Source organism: Apostichopus japonicus, chromosome 9 (assembly GCF_037975245.1).
Source record: "Apostichopus japonicus isolate 1M-3 chromosome 9, ASM3797524v1, whole genome shotgun sequence".
In the NCBI taxonomy this organism is placed as follows: domain Eukaryota; kingdom Metazoa; phylum Echinodermata; class Holothuroidea; order Aspidochirotida; family Stichopodidae; genus Apostichopus; species Apostichopus japonicus.
In genome coordinates this window covers 6,657,556-6,680,508 of record NC_092569.1, presented here as the reverse complement: position 1 = coordinate 6,680,508, position 22,953 = coordinate 6,657,556, and the positions used below count along the sequence as shown (strand labels likewise).

General features: G+C 38.6%; 1 protein-coding gene across 1 annotated transcript; it reads left to right on the top strand.

Moving 5' to 3' along the window:
* The first annotated feature begins 84 nt into the window (after positions 1 to 84).
* LOC139972902 (tudor domain-containing 6-like) lies at positions 85 to 22,759 on the top strand. Its single transcript, XM_071979213.1, has 4 exons — positions 85 to 383; positions 9,518 to 16,626; positions 17,013 to 17,297; positions 18,055 to 22,759. The coding sequence occupies exons 2-4, from the start codon at positions 9,525 to 9,527 to the stop codon at positions 18,657 to 18,659; spliced, it is 7,992 nt and encodes a 2,663-aa protein (XP_071835314.1). The 5' UTR covers positions 85 to 383; positions 9,518 to 9,524; the 3' UTR covers positions 18,660 to 22,759.
* The last annotated feature ends 194 nt before the right edge of the window (positions 22,760 to 22,953 follow it).

Sequence of the window (22,953 nt, the reverse complement as noted above, 5' to 3'; positions counted from 1 at the left end):
CGGGCAAAATAACACTAATTAATGATAATCGCTATTGGTATGTAATTGCTAGATCAAAACATCCAGATTATTTGGTTTGATCCCCCGTAAATAACCATAAATGAAAAGAACCAAATCTTAATTTCTGCCAACTCACATGGCTCTTCCCATGGGCTGCACAATACTCACATGTGCAGAACGGCGGGTTATTTCACGTGCGTGTATACAGCTCAGCAAAGTGTAATATGTTGCTGCAGCTGGGCACTCAGACGCTTGATAGAGTATGAACACGACGAAAATCGAGCAGCAAACATTACTGTGCCATGTGAAATAGAAACAGATCAAGCGGATCGCTGTTTGTGTGTATGAAATTGTTCTTCTTGTTTATGGCTACAATCATAAAGGTAATAATCAACTTGACGATTTATGCAAAGACAGATCAAGGCCTAGTCTAAGCTATAAATTACTTTAGTATAAGCCCCCCATTTGCATGCTGTACTGATATTGTAGGCCGTTGCTACGTTAGGCTAGTACTAGCCCGAAACGTAGGCCAGTAGTTTCAGCTATTCTCCGCACACGGTACTTTCCCCTGATGACATTCCGCTGAAAAGTTTCTTTTGCGGAAAAAAAACTTTTTATTTCCACTAACATGTGCACTAGCATTTTCTTCAATTTTAAGGATACCAAATCCAGGATGAAGAACATAACGTGTGCAAGCATCAAAGAAAGTCAAGAAGGGTGGTTAAACTGAGTGAATGTCAGTGATGTAAAGTTGCTTATAATTTACGGAAGGCATGGGTGTGTGTAATTAAGAATAACTTAAAGAAGTACAATGCGGTTGGCTTATTAAGGCAAAAGGAGGCCGGCGTAGTCATGGATTAAGTAAAGTGTTAAAATGCAGTCCCCGTAATAATGGTTTAAGAAGCTCTGTTTCACCTTTTTTCACCTGTATTAAAGCATTATTCCTCTTCCATACCTAATCTTTCCTGAGAATCTACAGTCTCGGAGCGAAATTCTATCCTGTTCCAGCCAAATTATATCCTCCTTCCTCCAAAATCATTTCAGTGTGCTTATTCAGTTTGGTAAGCCATTCTGTTCTTCCAAAAAAAAATGGTATTTTGCGCTGACAAATTTGTTGTGCTGAAAGTACTGTTTTTTGTCAGCGTAAAGTACCATGTGCGGAGAATAACAGCACAGATACAGGTGATAGATACGTTAAATTTATTCACGATAGTTAAGGGCATTGTAATGAGGATCAGGGATTTTCTCCTGTGGTTTAGTTCTATTCCTCTATTACGTGATTTCATTGATGGTTTGATCGGAAGTCAAAAGAATAATCCTTGCAACAGTCAGGAGTTGAGTGCTTAAAGTTGAAGCAAGGAAATATGATACTTAAAAACCATGAATGTACAACCCAACAGTGAAAATGTATTTTCTCCATGTTCACTTGAAGAGACAGGCTTTGATTGCTGAGAAGAATTTAATGGGTACAGTAAACACTGCAGTAGATTTAAATGTAAAAGTATTCACTTTAACTACAGTTCAAATTGCTAAACATTACCAAAAGCACCAGATACACAGGTTAGTCAGTTTAAACCTTACATTTGTTCTTAACCCATTCATAAATTGAGGAAGATGGAAAAACAGGAAGGCCCAGCAAAACAAAGCTCCAGATTCATCTTTCAAAAGAAACTGTTGGCCTTGCATACAACTCAAGCTATATTGTAGTATTGTCTCTGTGATGGATGCACTTTTACCCTAACAGGAAAATATGTTTCTTGTAAAAATAGCAAACTTTGAGTATTTTTCATTTCAAATTGAGGCAAAATACCCTCCTGAATTTTTTTATACAAACAGGATGGAACTATATCTCTTCTAGCAAAAATAATCAGATTTTGACGTGTTTTGAGTTATTGGCTGTCAAAGACGACCTCCTTTGTACATTTGGCAAATTAACCAGCTCATAAATGAACATTGAGAAAAGCTAGAACCCTGACATTTTGGTAAGTTGTACTTAATGCTTATCATTAAAATAAAATACCCTCACAGCTCTCACATTGATACCTCAAGTGGTAAAAAATTGGCATTAAACCCTTCCTCATGCTGAATCGGAAGCATGAAATAGCAACTTTAGAGCTGTACAACTTGCAAATTTATTACAGGAAAGCATTGTAATCATTGTTTTGTATGATTTGGACTGGAAAAATATATCCTCAAATATCCTGAAGCAATAGTTTAGGAGCAATTTATCACTGAGAATAGCACATTTTTAAGCGAAAAAACAACATACCAAAATTAAATAATTTTGGCATTTTTAAGTTGACCTAACTCCACAAGACCATGCTTTTAAAGACTTTTTTATTGTCCATGCTATAATGGGATAGAGTCTTTATGCTTCTGTAAAAGAAAGGTAGTAGGATGTTTAATTGCTGAGAAATCGGACCTCAAAGATCAAGAAAATGTCACCGTGGCGATAAATTTTGGAATTTAAAAGTGCGATTAATCAGCCAATTTTGAAGCAGTGCAACTGAAATATGCTTATTTAATGGTGTTTTAATCATAAAATAATTTTGGTAATTTTTGGAGAGGGTCCAGCCACAGCCATCTTTGATTTGTCTTGTAATGATCCATATGTACCTCTCAAAGACCAATATTTGGTCATGGTTTATATGTGAATGGAAGATTACTCTTATAATGAAAACGTATATATGAAGTGACATAGTGTAGTAAATCACATGCATATGAAAACTAGACTTTTAAAAAATTCAAACCACACTTTCAGTAGTAAGTTCCCTCCATACCATACCATGTCACTGTGCAAACCATATATGTAAGATGTCATTGCTAATTTCAGCTAACCAAGAGGTGAAACATTATCTGCAAAATATCATTAAAAGGTAACTTCCTTCTGACCATTAAATACATGCCTTAAGCTGTAGTCCCTTCATCAATTTTCACCACTTGACCTAAACAACAGGTCAACTATTATCTGAGAATATACCAGAATATGTAAGCTATTTGAAGTTTGTTCTGCATATACTGTACTGTCAAGGCAAGTAACCAATGGAAGGGTCTTAACTCTGGTTTGATTCCTTGTCATGGCAAAAGGAATTTCTATATAGCTATCACATAGATTCAGACCACTCTTTTATTCTCCTGGTCATCTTCATTTAGCTGACATAAACTATCAACACAATCCTGTAGGGTATGTCCTTCCTGTTTATCTGGTCTTAGGGTTCAGGTTCAGCTGGCGAGAATCACTACTTTAGCTTTTTCCCACTGGTGCTTCTTTTGTTGGCTGTTTTGTGTGGTCAGGGATTTATCTTAAGCTTTGTTTGCTGGAGAGTATAAATTGATGCAGGGAAGCTTTCTACACAGAGTTACTCCAGCTTCCTCTTAATGATATACTTGCTTTACATTTTACTCTTATACTGTTCTTTACTACATTATAGTCAGTTGGGGTAAAAAAAAACAAGGGGGTAGTTGGGGTAAAAAAAACAACCCCTTTTTATAGAAGGGGAATATTTTACCAAAGTTCCAATTTATTTTGAGTGATAGTCCTACATGTCTAGTTTATTATTATATAATATCTGGAACTCTATGTCACTTCGCTGCCAATTACCGCTTCATCGAATCAAGCGAATGCTAAACTAGCAAAATGTGAAGTTTGTACCACATATCCGAAACTTTCTCCTGCATACCCAGCTTATATGATGTGGAGATTAATCCAGCAGTTACAGCATAGCAGTTAGTGATATTACACTCCCCCATTGGGCATTGTTTTTTTTTACCCCCAAAAAATGATGCGAATGGGGTAAAAAAAAACAAGTACTTTCCGGCTCCAATGTACTCCCAATTTTGCCCGACTGGATAAATTTTTCCATAATGTTGATTTTAGAGGTTAGGCAAATAGTTTTCATATCTGTCATGTGTCAAAAATGTGTTAAATAATTGGGCAGAAGTAACTGAAATTGACTCAACTCTAATGTCTTCTATATTACACCACATTTGTGTAGCATCATATACACACTGTACAGTATGAATATGGCTGAGCATGACATATGACATGAGCCATCCATAATTTTTAATTTAAGACAATTTCACAATTTTTTTCCTTTTTCATGTAAAGGTAGTAGCTCATACTTAGATGTAATTATATGCAAACATGATTTTATGATACATTCATGAAGAAAATAGTTGTTTTCTAGCATTGTTTTTTTTTTACCCCGGCATTGGGTTTTTTTACCCCGAATTAAGCAAATTTTGGGGGTAAGAAAAACAACATTTTTCGCAAAAAACGACACTTTCCATTTACAAATAAGTTATTTTTGTTAGATTCTCTTTAAGAGAATCCCACTATACACACTTGAACATTGGAACCGAAACAATACCTCTTACTCATCAATTTTTAGAGCAAACTTTAGGTAAATCGTTTTTTTTACCCCACTTGACTATACTTTGCATTTTACTTTATGACACAGTACTGTACTGTTATCCATCTATTCGGAATACATTATAGTAGTGTTGGATCTCTACAATATTAATCTTACTCTACTTGTGTTGTGTTTATTATGCATCCCCTGTTATATAACCATGATGTTGTGTGTATTTGTGTATGTGTGTGACACCCTTGTTAACACCATAACTCCAGAAGAACATCTTTAATAGTTAAGCTTCAAATTGTTACTGTATGTGCAGCTTTATGAGCACAAGAAATCTACAGTATATAATTGGTGGCGGTGGAAGGTCATATGAGGTCAAAGTCTGGAAACCTTGTTAACACAATAACTCAAGAAGAATAACTTTGATGAACTTCATATTTGGTATAGATCTCCTTGTTAAGTGCAAGAAACTTATTGAAATTGGGGGAGGTCAAAGGTCATTTTAGGTCGACAGTGAAGGTCTTTGTAAACATGGGAACTCCAAAAGCTGAGTTGGGATAGATTTCATTCTTGGCATGTGGATCAACCTTAGTACATGAGCCATGTTGCCTGTTGTGGAGGTCGTTTGGAACTCATTTGAGGTCAATAGTGGTCAATGTCTGAAAACCTTTTAATTTAACACAATAACTCCAAAATTGAAGCTTGGATTAAGTTCATAGTTGGTATGCCAAATGTCAATAGCTTAATGCAGGTCATTGTTTTGAAACATGAAAAAATACTTTTTACCTCCAAAAGGAAAGTTTTGATGAAGCTTATATATACTTGGTATATGGATCAGGCTCAGCCTTCACCAATTCATGAAAGAAAAACTTTCTATGCAGGTCAAAATCTGTAAAACTTGCAAATGTAATTTAATTTCATAACTTGGATAAAATTCATACATAGTGTGTAGTAGGGCTCTATTGTTATCTGTGGAGGCGAGGGGTCATTAGAGGTGAAAACTTGGAAACAGTTTATGCAGTGTAACATTTAATGTTCTCATATAAAACTTGGCAAGGAATGACTAAGCCTTTTGACTTTCTGGTTCAAGCATGTTGACATGGTGTAATATCCCTAGCAAAGGTAGATGTAAGTTGGAAAACAAGTTGACCAAGAATTTTGAACTTTTTCTACACATGGTCAATCCATGCCAAATCAACAGTGGCCTCCACGTCGACCCTCTCAGTATCGCCTGAAAAAAATTGATATAGTGTCTTGCCATACTGTACAGTATGTCTCAAAGGATGAAGTAAAATGTTGAAAACTTTTTGGTTGCTAGGATACAGCCCCGCCTAGCAACCAAATCCAGATTGCATTTTAAGAGCCCTAAATTTGTGTCAAGTTTGGAGGCATCTTTTGCATAAATGTGAAGTATTTTATGTCTGAGATTGCAGATATTGTGGAAGACATGTGCCCAGTCTTCGAATTTAGCTAATTTTGTGGAAAATTTACGGTCTCAATTTTTCGTAACAAGTAATTAAAATGGCAGAAAACGATATAGGGGTCTTTTCTGGTCCTACTTTGAGTGTGCTCTATATTCACAAGCAAAGGCATGTTTGAGTTTTAATTTGCATAGGATCCTTGTCCAGGGCAGGTCCAAGCTATTGTATCCCTAGAAGCCAAATTTCAAACTTTACTGAAGCACCCTAAATGTGGTGTCATGTTAAAGCTGAATTATTGAAGTTTCAGATTTTCATAATTTTTTTTAATTGTTTTGCCTATTCGAACAATTACAGCCAGCTAATTTGCATAAATTCAAATTGCAGTGTGACGTACGGGACATTTGGAATCTTATTTCCCTGCCAGCAATATGAACTTATTGAATATAAGTTATGTGGGACATGATACACCCTTCCTTCCAATTATTTTGACATATTATGTTTGGGGGTTCATCAATTAAATATGCTAATTAGCTAGTGTCCAAATACTGATGTCCCGTACGTCACAATTTTCAGCACTTTTTTTCAAATTTTGATATGGACGAACAATTTTTTTTGTGGTGATATTCTGTAAAGTTCTAATTAAGAACATTGTTCAACAAAATCCATCCCCAAAAAATTGAAATAATATTCACAGCAAATCTAATTATCAAAATTAAAAATGTGACGTACGGGACAAAATGTGACGTACGGGACATAGTGTGGGGGAAACCCTGTATTTATACATAATAAACATGCATGGGCTCCAATGGGGACCTCTACTGGAAACCTTCCAATGCTTACAAATTTATTTTGTTGAAAGATGGTAGTTGCAACTTAAAATCCCTGCATGCCTGAAGAGCACATCATGGCTTCTAATAAACTATTGACCAATGACCACCAACAGCCCAGGTGTTGTTCAATAAACTATCGGGAAGTCAATTGTGTGTGTGTGTGGGATACAGAATCATCTACAATGCTATTCAACATTGAGATTGAATGAGGACGACTTCAAGAATGTTGAGTTTGCATTTCAACATTTCGTAGGCCTATTTTGAAGTGTGAAGATCATGACTGTGCAACAATGTTCTTGTGTCCTGAACTTAGATAGTAGACATTGAGATTTTTAGTTACAAGTGTAGAGTTTCGCTCACCCAATTTTTGCAGAGGACAATCACTCATGAGTTTGTTCAATAATCAGTATTAGGTCTATAGAGTTTTCTTTGTTGTACTAGTTTCATAGATGGACATAACGTTGACGTTACTGTTGATATTTTGATATTTTTTGAATGGGATGGATCATATTTCAACTTCAGGGTCAATAGTGGGGAGTGTGATAAAGTGTTGTACAGTATACCAAAACAGTTTTGCACCAAAACTTTGCATCTTGAATCATTTGTGGTCTATTAAACAAAGCTAGAATTGATGTTATGAGTATTAGGTCTGGTAACCAGTTTTAGGTGTATAGAGTTTTCTTTGTTGTACTAGTTTCATAGATGGACATAATGTGGACGTTACTGTGGACATTTTGATATGTTTTGAATGGGATGGATCATATTTCAACTTCAGGGTCTATAGTGGGGAGTATGATACAGTGTTGTACAGTATATACCAAAACAGTTTTGCACCAAAACTTTGCATCTTGAATCATTTGTGGTCTATTAAACAAAGCTAGAATTGATGTTATGAGTATTAGGTCTGGTAACCAGTTTTAGGTGTATAGAGTTTTCTTTGTTGTACTAGTTTCATAGATGGACATAATGTGGACGTTACTGTGGATATTTTGATATGTTTTGAATGGGATGGATCATATTTCAACTTCAGGGTCAATAGTGGGGAGTATGATACAGTGTTGTACAGTATATATACCAAAACAGTTTTGCACCAAAATTTGCATCTTGGATCATTTGTGGTCTAACAAAGCTTATAATTGATGTTATGAGTATTTGATGAATGTGTAGAGTAGATATATACTTTACGCATTCCATGTTTTATGTAGTGGAATGATCTCACAAGTACAGTCACTGCTCTTTTCGATCCCCGAAAGAAGGAAATATGGCATGAAATTATCTATGACATTGTTCTGGCATATCCAAATTAATGTTTTTATGTAGAAATTAGCTTGTTATGGTATATTCAGGAATAAAAATATGAGTTTTCATAGTCAATTTTTATTTGGACAAATTGTCCCGTACGTCACATGTCCCATACGTCACAGGACAATTTTCATTTGTGTAATCACTGAACTGGAATGGCTTCATATTTTTTTCTAATATGTTAGAGCTTAGCCCTTGGAAGGTTAGGCTATTCACTAGTTATAACAGCTTGATCACTGCCCTCCTAATTTCAGAGGGATTTCAGCTTTGCTCTTTAGTAAAAAAAACACAAAATTCTCTGGTCCCGTACGTCACACTGTACATTAATTAAGATGGGACCTAATTAAAGCAAGTGTAGGAAATCTTCATGAGTTTGTAATAAAGTAGCAGCAATAACAAATATGAACACCTGAAAAAGTTTCTGGAAAATAGATTTTTTATAACTTTTAGACACATTTAAGTCTCTGAAATGTCCCGTACGTCACAGTGCAAATAGCTTGGACCTGCCCTCCAGTGGTAGTTGTACGGGAAAAGTGCAAAACAAAAGTCTATTTTTGTTGACACCATATCAATTTCAGGCGATTTTGAGAGGGTCGACGTAGAATCGACCCAAAAATCTGTCGATTTGGCATGGATTGACTCCACAGTTAACCCACCTACTGTATGTACACACTATAAATAGGTGGGTAGTTTTGTAGAGTCATCTATGTAGGTTTTATTAAAACAAAGAAATACAAAATTCAAAAATGTGATTCAATTTTATTTTGTGTATTTGCAACAAATAATTCTTTGTTCTTAAAATTTAATCTACTGTGCATTGCACAAAATTACAAAAACACAGTCGGAATATAGAAACTAACCCCCATATTTAATCTGTCCTTACCTGAAATTTCATCATTGTTATGTAGAGTTAAAAAGAGTCCATGATACAGGCAAACTAAATCCAAGTAAGCTCTGATTTTATACAATTCTTAAAATATAATGCAATATGTATTTGCTGAGAAAAGAACAGGTAAGTTTGATAATAACCAATCTGACAAAATTGGTACGAGTTGAATAAAAAAAAAAAGTACCTTATAGAAAAAAGGAGACCTAGCTTTTGAAACCACTGTTCAAGACACTTTGTGCCTTTGAATTAAAACCATTCATTGGTATGATAACACTGTGATAACAAACCATAACCCAGCACAGAATGAAATCATACATATTGTTTTGGCCTAGTGTCAACACCATTTTAGATTTTGCCAGTAGAAACTAATTTGCATTTGATCAAAGTGGTTGCTGGAAGGTACAAACATTTCTAGTTCCCTTTGCTCTTGCCAACTGGTGGGATTTTCTATCATTAAATGTAAGCAGTTCACATCTTTGCCATGCAAAATGTTAACATGGGGATGTGGTTTTGACCCTAAGGATGCATGATAAAATTGTCAGCAATTTTGTCAGAGAATGACCTTTAATATGCATAAAATTAATTTGACATGTTGTAGACTTTTACAATGTACATGTACCTTTTTTCTATACTTTTTTTTTGTCAATTTGCGGAAATCAAACAAATGATAAATTCAAACAAAGCTTACATGTCTTACCTTTTTTTTCCTTTCAGATTAAAAATGGCCAGCAGCAGCAGCTACAATTGTTTCATGCCGAAGATCGGTGAGAGAAAGGAAGTTATGATATCACATGCTGAATATGATAAAGATAATCAGCTGTTTCTCCTCTGGGGCCAGTTCCACCTGCCAGAGGTAGAGAAGATCGAAGAAGCCTTGGCAGAGCTCCAAGACGTCGCTCAACGGAAGGAACATCCGAGAGGTCAACTGAGGTTAGGAAATCTATGTCTAGCAAAGTCAATACAAGATAACCAATGGCACAGAGCAAGCATACAGACTGCCACAGGAAACGACGTTCTCGCATTCTATGTCGACTACGGAAGCACAGAGTTTGTTCCTCGCAGTAGAATAAGAAGTTTGGATGAGACCTTAACCCTGAAGTATGAAGCCCAAGCTACTAAACTCCTACTGAGAGGTATCCAACCATTATTTGTACGTGGTGGGATTAAGCCTGGGACACTGGACTACCTGGACAGGTATGTGGTGAACAAGGTGTTTCTTTGTGAACCAATGGAGCATGTTCAAGATGCAGTCTATGTTAAGTTGTATTCAGGTAAGAGGGACTTGTCAGCCCAGTTTATCTCAGATGGTTTTGCTGAGCCAGCATTGACTCAGGAGGTGAGCTCTCCTGTGCCTGTAAGGGTGGAAGTGGATGTTACTGAACTCCCAGTAATGGGTATGGATGTCGGTCAAAGAGAGAGGGTCTACGTAAGCCATGTGGTTTCTCCCACACAGTTTTGGCTTCAGCAAGAGGTTGTCGCCGTAGACCTTGATGATATGATGACCGATCTGCAAACTTACTTTGGATCGGAAAGTAGTCACAAAGCTGTTGGAATTTCTCACATAGTACCTTATGCCCCTTGTGTAGCAAGGTTTGCAGAAGATAACCAATTCTACAGAGCCCAAGTGGTGAGATCATCTGGTTTCCAGTCATGTGAGGTATTTTTTGTGGATTATGGTAATACAGAGGAAGTTAGTGTATCTAACCTGAAAGCTCTACCAGATCAATTCTCAAAACTTCCAGGAGCAGCAATTGAAGCCGGCCTGAGTGGGATCGATCCTGCGTCATGTTCCAATGATGCTGCTACAGCCAGATTTAACAAATTGACACTGGAGAAGATTCTCTGTGTTAAAGCCGATTCACTCGATGGACCCAAGGTGATGGTGTCGATGGTAGATCCCAGATCAGAGATGAATTTATCGATAGGGGAAATTCTCATCAAAGAGAAACTGGCGACTCGTACCGTTGCCAAGCGCACACAAGGATCCCCTGGTGGTGCGGTAACATCGTCAAGTCGAAGCAGTTCCAGAGCATCAAATTCTTCCATAACAAGTCCAAGAGGTTCAAACCATTCGGCAGCTAAGTTTAGGCAGCCAAATTTGACCGTAGGCTCTAAGTTCACTGTAACTGTTACAGATATACAGACTAGCAATAACTTTGCTTGCCAGCTCCTGTCTCAAGCAGTGCAATTTGAAAATATGAGTGCCATACTTCAAGAGGAATATTCCACAAGAGACCCAAGGGATAATAAGTTGAAAAATGTCCATGTTGGATTAGTTTGCTGTGCTCAGTTTTCTGAGGACGAAGTATGGTATCGTGCTGAAGTGACCAAAGTTGTGGACATGTCCGTGGAGGTACATTTTGTGGATTATGGCAATACTGATACATTGCCTTTGGCAAAAGTCAAGCAGTTAGATTCAAAATTTTTAGACCTAGAAGTGCAAAGTTTCAGATGCCAGCTAGAGCACGTTGAAGAAATTCCCAAGATTGCTGAGAAGATGAAGGCCAAATTTGAGGAGCTTGTAGGAGAGAATGAACTGGAGGCTAGAATTTGCAAGTCCGGGGGCAGTTTTTTTGTCGTGGAACTGATCGATAAAGCCAACAAAGTCAACATTAACAAACAACTTCAAGAATTGTGTGGCTCCGTGAGACCTCGTAGCGCAACACGGCGTTCTGTCGGAGAGGAATTTATCCGTGTTGAACCGAAACGACACGAAAAGATGAAAGTCTATGTCAGCAATGTCGAAAGCCCAAACCTCTTTCATTGTCAACCAGTCAAATCTGCTCAAGATTTGCAAAATATGATGGATGGACTCAACAAGCACATTGAAGGGACTGCTCCAGCATCAGCATTTCAACCAAAGCTTCAGGCTCCCTGTGTAGCACAGTACTCAGATGATCATATGTGGTACAGAGCAATAGTGACCGGACTCAAGAGATCGGGAGATGTAGAAGTGCGCTTTGTCGACTTTGGGAACCACGAAACATTGAAGTCCAGTTCGATCAGATCTTTACCGAGTAAGTTTCTGGCATTTCCCATACAGGGGATACCATGTTCCTTAGAAGACGTTCCCATGCGCTTCTGGGTAGATGACGATATCAACAAGTTTTCTGACATGTGTGGTGATACCGAATTGCAAGTGGAGTTTGGTACCAGAAGTGGTGACAACTATGAAGTGAAACTTGTGACTGAGACAGGCCTCTGTATTAATGAGATTTTCCAACCTCCTGCTTCTGTGACTTCTCCAAGAGGAGACAGACATCCTCCTCAAAGAGGATCATCACCTCAGGGAAGAGGAAAGAGATCACCACAACCACCTGCATCACAATCATCTTCTCCTCGGGAGATTGGTCAGTTCAAGGAGAGAGAGTTAAAGGTTGGACCGGCAGTGGATGTCTATATATCACATGTAGAAAATCTGTTTGAAGTTTGGTGCCAACCAGCCTTCACTACCGGTGACTTAGAATCTTTGATGACGAAGCTAGATCAAAAGTATAGTAGGCTGGGGCAGAATCAGTTAGCCATCAGGAATCCTCGCCTCGGTATGGCATGCGTCGCTCAGTTCCAACAGGACAAGAATTGGTATCGCGCCATCGTAACCAACAAGCAGCTGAATCGTGTGTACGTCTGCTTCGTAGACTACGGTAACTTTGAGTTTGTCCCCGTCTCTTGTATCAAGGAGATCGATGAGGAGATAATGAAGATCCCAGTAGTCGCTGTCAAGTGTAGTCTCAGAGGTGCAAAGGACTTGGAAGGAGCGACAAGAGTCAGGAAATTGAGAAATTTGATCGACCAGGTCGATTGCTTTAGCTGCAAAGCCGTCAGCACTGCCAATGGAGTGTTTGAAGTAGATATAACTTTTGACGGTGGGAAGTCTGTAGTGGACATCCTGAGAAAGGTACCAAAGGAAGAGGCGCCAAGGATCAGTGCACCCGCAGCTAATCTGCAAACACCTCCACGTGGTAAGAGGTCCGAATCTCCAAGGTCGCCTACTTCACCAAAACCTGCAACAAACACAACCTTCAAGGGCAGGTCCCCACCTCAACCTCAAAGACAGCCTTTCCAATCCAAGCACGCCACTCCGTCCAGTGCACCAGTGCCTCGAGTAAGCCAGCAACCCAAACAGTCAGATGAGGATTGGGGAAATTCTTCTGGATCTACTGCAGTTGTTTCTCCTTTGCCTGCTGCTCCATCTTCTACTCCTGCACCCATTGCATTGAAGTATATCAAGCATCAAGAAGAATCTGTTGTTCTTGAAGAGTTCATTGACGTGGTTGTATTATTCATAGAGTCACCAGCCAAATTTTGGGTACAAAAAGCCGACCTGTGTGCAGAGCTCGACGCCCTCATGGATGTACTAAATGGGAATGTAGCCAGCGGGAAGTTGCAACAGATGAAGGACACGGAGAATGGACAACTCTGTGTCGCCAGATCAAGCCTTGATAGTGCTCTTTATAGAGCAAGAATTTTGAAGAAACTTCAAGACAATGTTGAAGTAGTCTACATTGATTATGGAAACAAGGAGATAATTCCATCAAAATCGATACTGAGCATTTCGCAGGAACTCCTCAAACTCCCTTCTCAGGCAGTACAGTGTTCCCTCTCTGGGATATCAAAGACAGGCGTGTATTCTGATGATGTCATTGAGAGATTCACAGCCCTCACGATGGAGAAACAATTAGTCGCAAAGCCACTCAGGAAGTATGTGAATCGATTAGAGGTCAAACTTAGTGACACATCTGGAGATGTTGATATTGATATTTCTGAAATGACAGCCAAAGCAGTAGAAGATGACAAGATGCCCTCATTGCCTCCTCCAGAGATCACAGAGGTTGAATGTGCAGCATATGTAACACAGGTTCAGGAAGACGGATCATTTTATCTCCAGTTAAAAAGCTCCACAGATACGCTAGATCAGATTCACGCTGCTATCCAAACTGCTTATGCAGAAGAGGTGAATGCACTATCAGAAGCAAAGCCTGGGACTATTTGTTGTGGATTGTATTCAGAGGATAACGAATGGTATAGGGGTGTAGTTGAGAGTGTTCAAGAGTCCGGGGAGGCTTCCGTGAGATTCCTCGACTATGGTAATTCATCGTTATGCACCGTGAAAGAACTCAAGGAACTACTACCACAGTTCCTCGATAAACCAGCGATTGCATTTAAATGTGAACTCCACGACCTTGCTCTCACTGGCATTCCAGATATTGGAATTACACTTGAGGAGATGACATTAGAGAAAGAACTTAACTGTCACTTTCATGACAAAAGTATGCCTTGCCAAGTGTCGTTATCAGAAGAGGACTTGAGTATAAATGCAGAGCTGAGAAAAAAGTTTGACTACCAACCAATTTCACAGCCAGAAAGGAGGCCAGCAGAGGCAGGAACGCATTGGGTTTTCCCCAAAGTCGAAGTAGGCAAGAAATTTGAAGCCTACGTGTCCAGTGTTGTGTCGCCAAGTTATTTCTTTTGCCAACCGTCGAGTGTTACCAAAGAGTTGGATGACCTGATGGTAGAGATGCAGAGTGTGTACAGCCAGGCATCAGCTGAGCTGCTGCTTAGTGCTGGTGATATTCCCACGGGAAGTCTGTGTGCTGCATTGTTCACAGAGGACAACCAGTGGTACCGAGCAGAGATACTTAAACAGGAAGGTCATACGGTTACCGTCTTCTTTCCCGATTACGGCAACACAGATGTAATCGGAACAGAGAAAGTCAAAGTGTTACAAAAGAAACACAGTGACCTAACACTCAAGGCAATTGGGTGCTCATTGGATGGTATTCAACCTACATCAGGAACTTGGAGTCAGGAAGCCTGTGAATTCTTTGAGAGAGAAACTATGGACAAACCTCTTTTGATGGATGTGGTGAACATAGCTGACTCTAACCCTCAGGCTGCAAATGTGGTTCATAGAGTTCATCTCTTGGACATGGGCATGAATGTAGCTGACAAACTTGTACAAGGAGGGTTTGTTGCCGATCAGAATGCTGCACCGGAATCAGGAAAGAAAACAGAGTTAGAGATATCTTCCGTCCAGGTATTCCCTGGATACCCGTCATATCAACTCCAGGAGGGTTCTACAGAGGGTGTACTCATCACTGCTGTCACATCTCTGTGTGACTTCTATGTCCAATTAACCAGCCATGCTGACCAGATCGATGACCTCAGTGGTAAAGTTGACGAATTCTACAAGAACAACGAGGTGACAACTGTCACCGATGTTAAGGTTGGGACACCTTGTGTGGCGCAGTTCTCTGAAGATGAGGTGTGGTATCGAGCTGTCATCGGTGAAGTAACAGAGGAGGACTCTGTTTATGTAACTTTTGTTGACTATGGTAACGGGGACTCAGTACCTGCTTCAAGCATCAAAGAGCTAAAGGAGGAATTTGGAAGTATACCAGTCTCTGTTTTTAAGTGTAGACTAGCCGGGATTGACGAAGAGATCGCAAAGGACGAAGAGAAACTCGCAAAGTTTGAAGAACTGATGGAGAAAGAAACGCTAGTTGCAAAAGTGTTTTCAGTGAGAGATGGAGTTGTGGATATTCAGATACAAGAGAATGGCGTATCTGCAGCAATAAGTTTAGGGTTGAAAGAAGATCTGAACGAGTACCAACAACCATCACCGGGCTCTACACCGCAGAAAGTAGCAATACTTCACAAGCCTATCTCCAATAGCATGTATCCAGGTTATACGTCAACACTGATCAATGTTGGAACCAGAACGCCAATCTTCCTGACATCCATTACATCTCTGTCCGAGTTTTACATCCAGCATCTATGTGACGGCGACACGGTCGCCAACCTTACAGCCGAGATGGACGAACACTATCAGAACAATGAGATGCCTGGACTAGAGTCTGTTCAAGTCGATACCATATGTGCCGCCCAGTTTTCCGAGGACGAGGTTTGGTATCGTGCTCAGGTGACTTCTATAAACGGAGAAGATGCCGATGTTCTATTCGTCGACTATGGCAACTCAGACACCGTCCTGACAAAGTCGCTGAAGTCCCTGAGGGAAGACTTGAAGACAACCCCGGCATACGCTCTGCGCTGTCAGCTGGCCGGTGTAGACACTTCGGTGGTGAGCGAGCAGATTCTGGATAAATTCCAAGAATATTTGGATAGTGAGAGGCTCCAGGTTTATGTAGTAGACTGTCAGGATACCATATTGACAGTCCAGATCCTGGACAATGGCAACTCAATTGCATCATCCTTGGGTCTAGAAGAAGACATCCAGATGCCTGCTGTGCCTAGTGCTTACTCTATGTGTGATATTCCTGCTGGGTCACTAGAACCTGCCTATGTCACCTCCATTACAGCTCTTAATGACTTTGCCATCCAGTTACAAAAATTTGAAGATGCTGTCGCGGACTTTACATCTCAGGTCGATGAATTTTATAAGTCGAACGATGTTGCAACGGTGACATCTGTCTCCCTGGGAATGCCTTGTGTTGCCAAATTTGCAGATGACGGCGTGTGGTACAGGGGAAGGGTCCATCATCTAGAAGAAAATTCGGCCGAGGTTACTTTCGTCGACTACGGGAACGGAGACCTCATCGAGATATCGCAGTTGAAGGAACTCCACCCAAATTTCAAAGAACAACACGAATATTCATTCCAGTGCCGGTTAGCAGGAATCCCAGAAGACTCGACCACCAAAGAAGAAGTTCTGAATAAGTTTGAAGAATACTTGGAAAGTGAAACCTTGAAGGTCAGAGTAATCAATGTGCAGAATGGAAGGCTTGTCGTCCAACTCCTTGACGGTGATGACTCCGTGGCAGTAAAACTAGGCCTTACAGAGGATCTAACTATAGAATTGGCAGGTAATTTGTCATGTTTCTTTTCTCTCTTGCCTTTTTGTTTTTCAGTTTATTTTTTGTCTATTATTCATTCATGTAAACAATTGTGTGCATTTGATACCCTAGGTGTAGAGCGTGATATCTCAAGGAGGGTAATGTTTATAATGTGGCTTCCTTGTCATGGGTACAGTGTTCCCTTATTGTTTTTGGTGGGGATTCTAAAAGTTGTTTTGGTCACCAGACAGTGACACGTTAAAGTCGTTAATGCTGTGTATGTCAAGAACTGTAGGTAAAGTTTGTATATTTGCAAGGTACTTTGCTCTGAAGATCTGCAAACTACAATTTTTGGTGAATGCTAGATTGTTGGTTAAATATCAATTTATTCTTTATATATACCTTTAAATTCACAGATGAGAGCATAGCCACGACCGCGCAGTCTCTCGTTGAAAATGCTCTAATCTCAGCAATGAAAGACCTAGAACTAGAGAACAACTCCTCCTCTTCTACCGAAGGGGGACCACCAATTGTCGGAGACGGTGAAGCTGAGAAGGTAGCCGGCGATCTCGTCTCAGAGATGGTTGAGTCTGTTTGTGAAGAAGTTAGTGAGCTCACCATTGAAGGAGTCGATGCTGAGACTTCACCATCTTTAGTCACCACAGAGACTTCACCACCTAGAGTGACCATTAGTCCAGCAGGTAAGAGCACATTTTGTAGAAATCTGGAGAAGTTCTATGTCATTTCTCTTCCAGATTTGCCATTTTTTGTTTTTTATTCTATTTTAATGATCAAACAATAATATTGGTAAGAGTTTATGCTTAATGCAGCATAGGCATGTCCAAATTTTTTTTTTTGTTTTTGTTTTTTACAAGAACTTGCAACAACCTACTTGTCTAGAATCTATCATTGTACTTTCCATTTTACTTAGTACAGTATATGAAATGCTACTCTCAGCACTGCACACAGATTAACTCACCAGTGTGTCAATGCCCATTGGGCTGGTGGGTTGGGGGAATCGGAAATCCATGGTAAAAAATAAACACTACGTACAGAAATGTTTTGGCCTGTTGAAGCCATTCATTATCAGCTTCATGTTTAGATTCAGTGTCCAAGCATATCAGTTGCCATTCAGTCATATTATCATATGGAAAGTTATGAAAATCATTTACAGTTTAGACGCAGGTTGGCAATAGCTGCTTGTTTGATTCAAAATTTTAAAATTGTGACTTGTTGCACCTGGCAATTGTTACTGTTTATGCAGAAGAAAGCCATGAGAGTGTACAATTTTAGTTGAAAGTACTATTTTGTAATGAAGTGTACAGTGCTGATTGATCAACACCGTTGAAATAAAAGGGCTGGGAGAATTTTGTTTCAATTCTAGAAATAATACAAACATTTCTTTCGATTGTCTAATTTATAACACCGGCACTAACGTTTATGTCATTTATCAAACAGATGACTCAACTGTAGATGGTGAGTTTGTGGATGCAGAAACAAGTCCAATGAAAGATACAGGTGACAGGGAGGATGATTTAAGCATTGAAAACAGACAAGCCGTTCTGTCAGAAGAGGACTCTTTTCAGGATGCTCTCGAAGAATCCATTAACCCAGAAGAGGGAGAAGAAGGTCTGAGTGAGAAACAGAAAATTGGGGAAGAAGTTGGGTCGGGGGATAGGGAAATTGAAAACAAACATGATGAGCAGATTATTGGAGAAGAGAACGCTGCTGAAGGAGCTGGACTTGAACATACAGTACCAGCAGTGGAAGAGAAAGGAGTGGGAGTAGATGATACCATTCAAGAAAATGGCAAAGATGTTGAGATCAAAGAAGAGGTTGTTTCAGACACTAAGGAGGATGGTTTGGAAGAAAATCTGGAAAGTAACGGGGAGGTCATTAAAACTGATGATAATGAAAAACAGGTTGATGAAAACCAAGAGACTGTAGAACAAGTGGAAGAGAAACCCAGTGACTCAGCGAATGGTTCGGTGAAAGGTTTTGAAAAGGAAGAAGGCAGAGAGTCAGAGGAAGGTCCAGCAACTAGTGAAGATATTGTAACATAAGAGTTGTAAAGGGTTTGTAACAGTTGCTGCTGTAACAATATTATCAATATGTCAGCAAAAAGAGAAGGTAATAAGTTTCTGTAAAGGTTTCATTAGTTAAGTTTCAAATTTCCATGTTACTGACACTAACAGAACGATGGTCATTACTCATTTATCATCGTATCTTACTTTGCTTGGGAAGCAGAAAAAGCATTTTGTTCTTCTTTTGAAGCTATCAAGGACATGTTTGCATTTCTTTCTTGTAGGAAAGGATTACTAAGGGTAAAAAAGAATCGGTGTTGATATGCCATAATCCCAGAAAACTACAAGTGCATTTATCTTATTTTTTTGCAAGATATTCATTCTGAGCAAAGTAGATGTACTTTGGTTTCAAGATATTCATGAGCAAAATAAAGTTTGTTAAACACCGCTTTATTGTACAAATGTTGGCTTCCCCTTCAGATATATCATTTGTTTGTATTAATCAACTGCTTAATATTGTCTGACAGCTTTGCAAAACTACAACAAGTCATCCAAATGTGAAGTCCAACAATATTTATAGGCTTTTCATGCCATGTATAAGGCATTATTTGAGGCCACATATTTGAAACAAAGATTGCATATTGATATGTTTGTTACTTTTTTGGAAGAGACTTAGAAATCTGATGTAAACTAGAGCCTGAACGAGGTAGTCCAGGAAAGGACTTAGTAACCTGATGTAAACTAGAGTATTAACGAGGTAGTTTGGGAAGAGACTTAGTAATCTGATGTAAACTAGAGTATAAACTTGGTAGTCCAGCCACTGTGAAGGAACCTCCAATGTTTATTAAAAAGATGGAGAAAAAAGGTAGTATTTGAGAGAGATTTGTTGCTGGTAGTAGCAGTAAAGGTCTTCTTGTTGTTATAAATAAATATCAATCTTTCCCTAAGTCTTCCTTTGATAACTCATGTGACTGGTAGATACATTGTTTGGTATGCATCTCACAGAAGGGGAATGTACGATATTTCAGCTACTTGAAAAAGTGTCCAGATATTGTTTAAGTGCCTTTTTTATGCTGTTACAGCATCTGAGCCAGTTTGATTGAAATTGGTTTTTTGTTTAGTTAGCTTTGAATAATCATCTTGTTAACCCTTAGTACCCTTTTCTCTTCTTTGCATGATTTATTTTTTTTAAGTTCTCGAGCTATGATTTTAAACTGTTGGATCTTCCTTTTGCAATGGTATCACATTTCTGCCCAGAATAAAATTTGCAGTGAGGTCATGACTTCCTCCAGGGAAGCTAAATTTTGATTACGGTTAGCTTACAGCATTCATATCATGTTAGTATATGCAGTCATGCACTTGTAAGTACTTCAAGAGATCGAAAGCAGGAGTTCACTTCGCATTTCAGTTGACAATGTAAAGTTGGAATGTAATGGAGGTATAATACTTCGTTATAATTGCAACATTAGTGTGAAAGGTCTTAAGTGTGGCCCTCTGTCACATTCCTTCCTCTCCCAAAATTTAGCAAACTGAATTTGTCAAGTGTTTTGTGGCACTTTGTCAAAAACCTTGCATATTCAGTGTGCCAAATATTTAAATCAAACGATGAAATAACTCAGCAGCCAATGAAACGGCTGTGACTGGAAAAGTGATAGTACTTGTTGCTGTTTGATGACTAGGATCAGTTTGGCTTTGCAGCATACACTGGGACAATACAGATTACCTTAAAAGTACATTGCTGAAGTTTTAGTGACTCAGTTTTTCTTCCAATTGTATGATGTATGCTGCATTCGTGTCATACTAGCACAGTGTTGTCATCATTTATTATAGTGTTATGATCGTTATTATTTGTTCTTCTTCTGCTTACCATATGGCATTTAGTTTTGGCAGTACAGATTAAGTGATTGGTATGCAGTTATCCTAGTATACTCTACGGCATGCTTGAGGAACAAGAATCATTTTACAATAGGATTGTATAATGGGCTTATTTGTTCACTTGGTATGTTTACATTTCTATCTCACTGAAAAACACAAATGCCATCAAGGAGAATTGGAGAGATCCTTTGTATTCTTCCAGTGTGTAGTTACTTGTGATCCTTCATGACGGTGTGCATGTAAGGAATATGATAAAAATGCTCCCATTTTAATCTCCAAGGGCACTAGTGGCTTGCAATAGTGCATTGCTGACAGTGATCGTGAGCACTCTTTCAGCCATTTTCAAGGTCATTGTGAACTAAATTTGGAATGCAATATGGTCACGTTGAAGTTACACCCAATTGTTCAGATAGTACTATCCAAGGAGTTGCAAATTGTCATCAAAACAGCTTTAAAGTAAACCAAATGTTAGCCGTAAAGGGTCTGAAAACTGAAGTTAAAGAGAACCATTACTTTGGTAGTACCAAATTTTAACCTGGCACTAGTCATCGCTAATTATTCTTGGCTTCTATCATTTGGCTTGTTAGATTCTCACATCCCCTCACCAGAATACTGAAATTTCTGTCAACCGCCGTCATGTTTTAAGAGGATCTCTCACCACACCAATTTAGGCCTCTTACAAGAGAACAGAAACCTCATCACCTTTAAGCTCTAGTGATTCTTACCAATTTTGAAGATGTCTGCTTATGTGATCATTTTATCCTGTGGTTTTTCAAAGCAATAATACTTTAAGATACTTCTGTGCAAAGTTATTCACCCAAATCATTGCTTTTGTTATATCCAAATATTGCACTTTAATAAGTTTCACACTTACAAGATGAGTTGTTTTCTTGTTTATTTATATATTTTTAAGACAGGACACAGAAAGTAGGTTTCAATAAGTAATTCTTTGTTTGCCATTGATCTTTATTTCTCTTCATTATCCAATTATTATATTTCTTTCTTCGTACATCCAAACTGTGTTTAGATGTCATGTGTAATGCCTCCAAACTTTAGCGTAGCCAACAAATACTAAACATTGCTAAAGGATTTCCAAACTACATCTGTGATTGTTCGACCCTTTGAAATATCCTCAGAGAGTGAAAATAATTTAAGGGTGCCAGTCAATGTGTCCTTGAAGTGTCAAATTCCAACCTATATTTGGAGGAAAATACTGATGCGAGAGGGTCGTTTGTTCTTTTTGTACCGTAATTGTTTTAGCGAGTCGGTTCTAGATAATATTTATCTTTTTTGCTCAAACTACACTACCACTAAACTCTATTGCTTGCCTTCATGCTATTCATTTTCTGAGTCATGTGTTTTTCTCAGGGACTGTTGATAGTGAGTCATCCATTTTCTGCATTTTATTTCATCTCTGTGTAATCTCTTGCCCTTTGAACTTTCTGTGTACATGCTTAAAAAGATGTCACTTCTTCTCTTAGAGCTTGCCCACGGTAGATTCCATCAAATAAATATGATCTCTTACCGACATTATTTTAGAAAAAACAAACGTTTATCCTATCGATGTATATCATATCATACCCTGTAAAGACCTCAATTAGAGCTCTTCCCTAAAGACTTGCCTGTAAGCTTCAATTATGTGAAAGTTACCCATACCAGAAAGGATGTGATAAGGTCACACACTTTATTTTATCAAACAGAATACCACACTTGTTTATGGTTCTCATTGGACAACCATACAGGAAGACTTTAAGCTTGGAAAGCACTATGTTGCTTCACCACATATGTTGATTTAACAAGCCCAGATGTTAAAATCTTTTGCCTTTATATAACATTGATTAACAATGTTACACAGGTATAGCAAATGACTCTATTTGAAGGTCTTGAGGTCATTGCCGGAGCTTTAAATGGGGTGTTTTAAGCCTTGTAGTTATCTGTTGATGATTATATTGGTTGTGGTTTTACCAGCTGATCAGAAGAAAGATGTTAGATCGGATGGCATTTGTTTTATTAGTCCTCGTTTCTGCCAAGATTTCACAAGGGTAAATCATCTTGAACATATCTTCCCTTTATGGATCTTAGAATGGTTTTCCATTCACTATTCAAGCCTAATGACAAAAGTTTGCGGATATGATATTTTCTTCTGTTTGCTGTTAAATGAAACTGTTCCTTATGGTTTCCTTAATACTTTCCATTAGTTTGGGTTGACTTACTCTTTACTTATGTAATTTTGTTAATAAAGTTTATATTAGCATTTACATGAATACTCAAGATTTATTCGTTTAATTTTTGTAGTATATTGAGCTGTAAGAAGTAATCACCATTCAGTGTTGAATCCAGGAAGATTGAGGTCAGGAAAACAGTTATCAGTAGATACCAATATTATTACCAAAAATAGCAGTGCAGATTGAAACTGTCAGTAAATTGTAAAGATTGTCCACCCATTATCCATGCTACA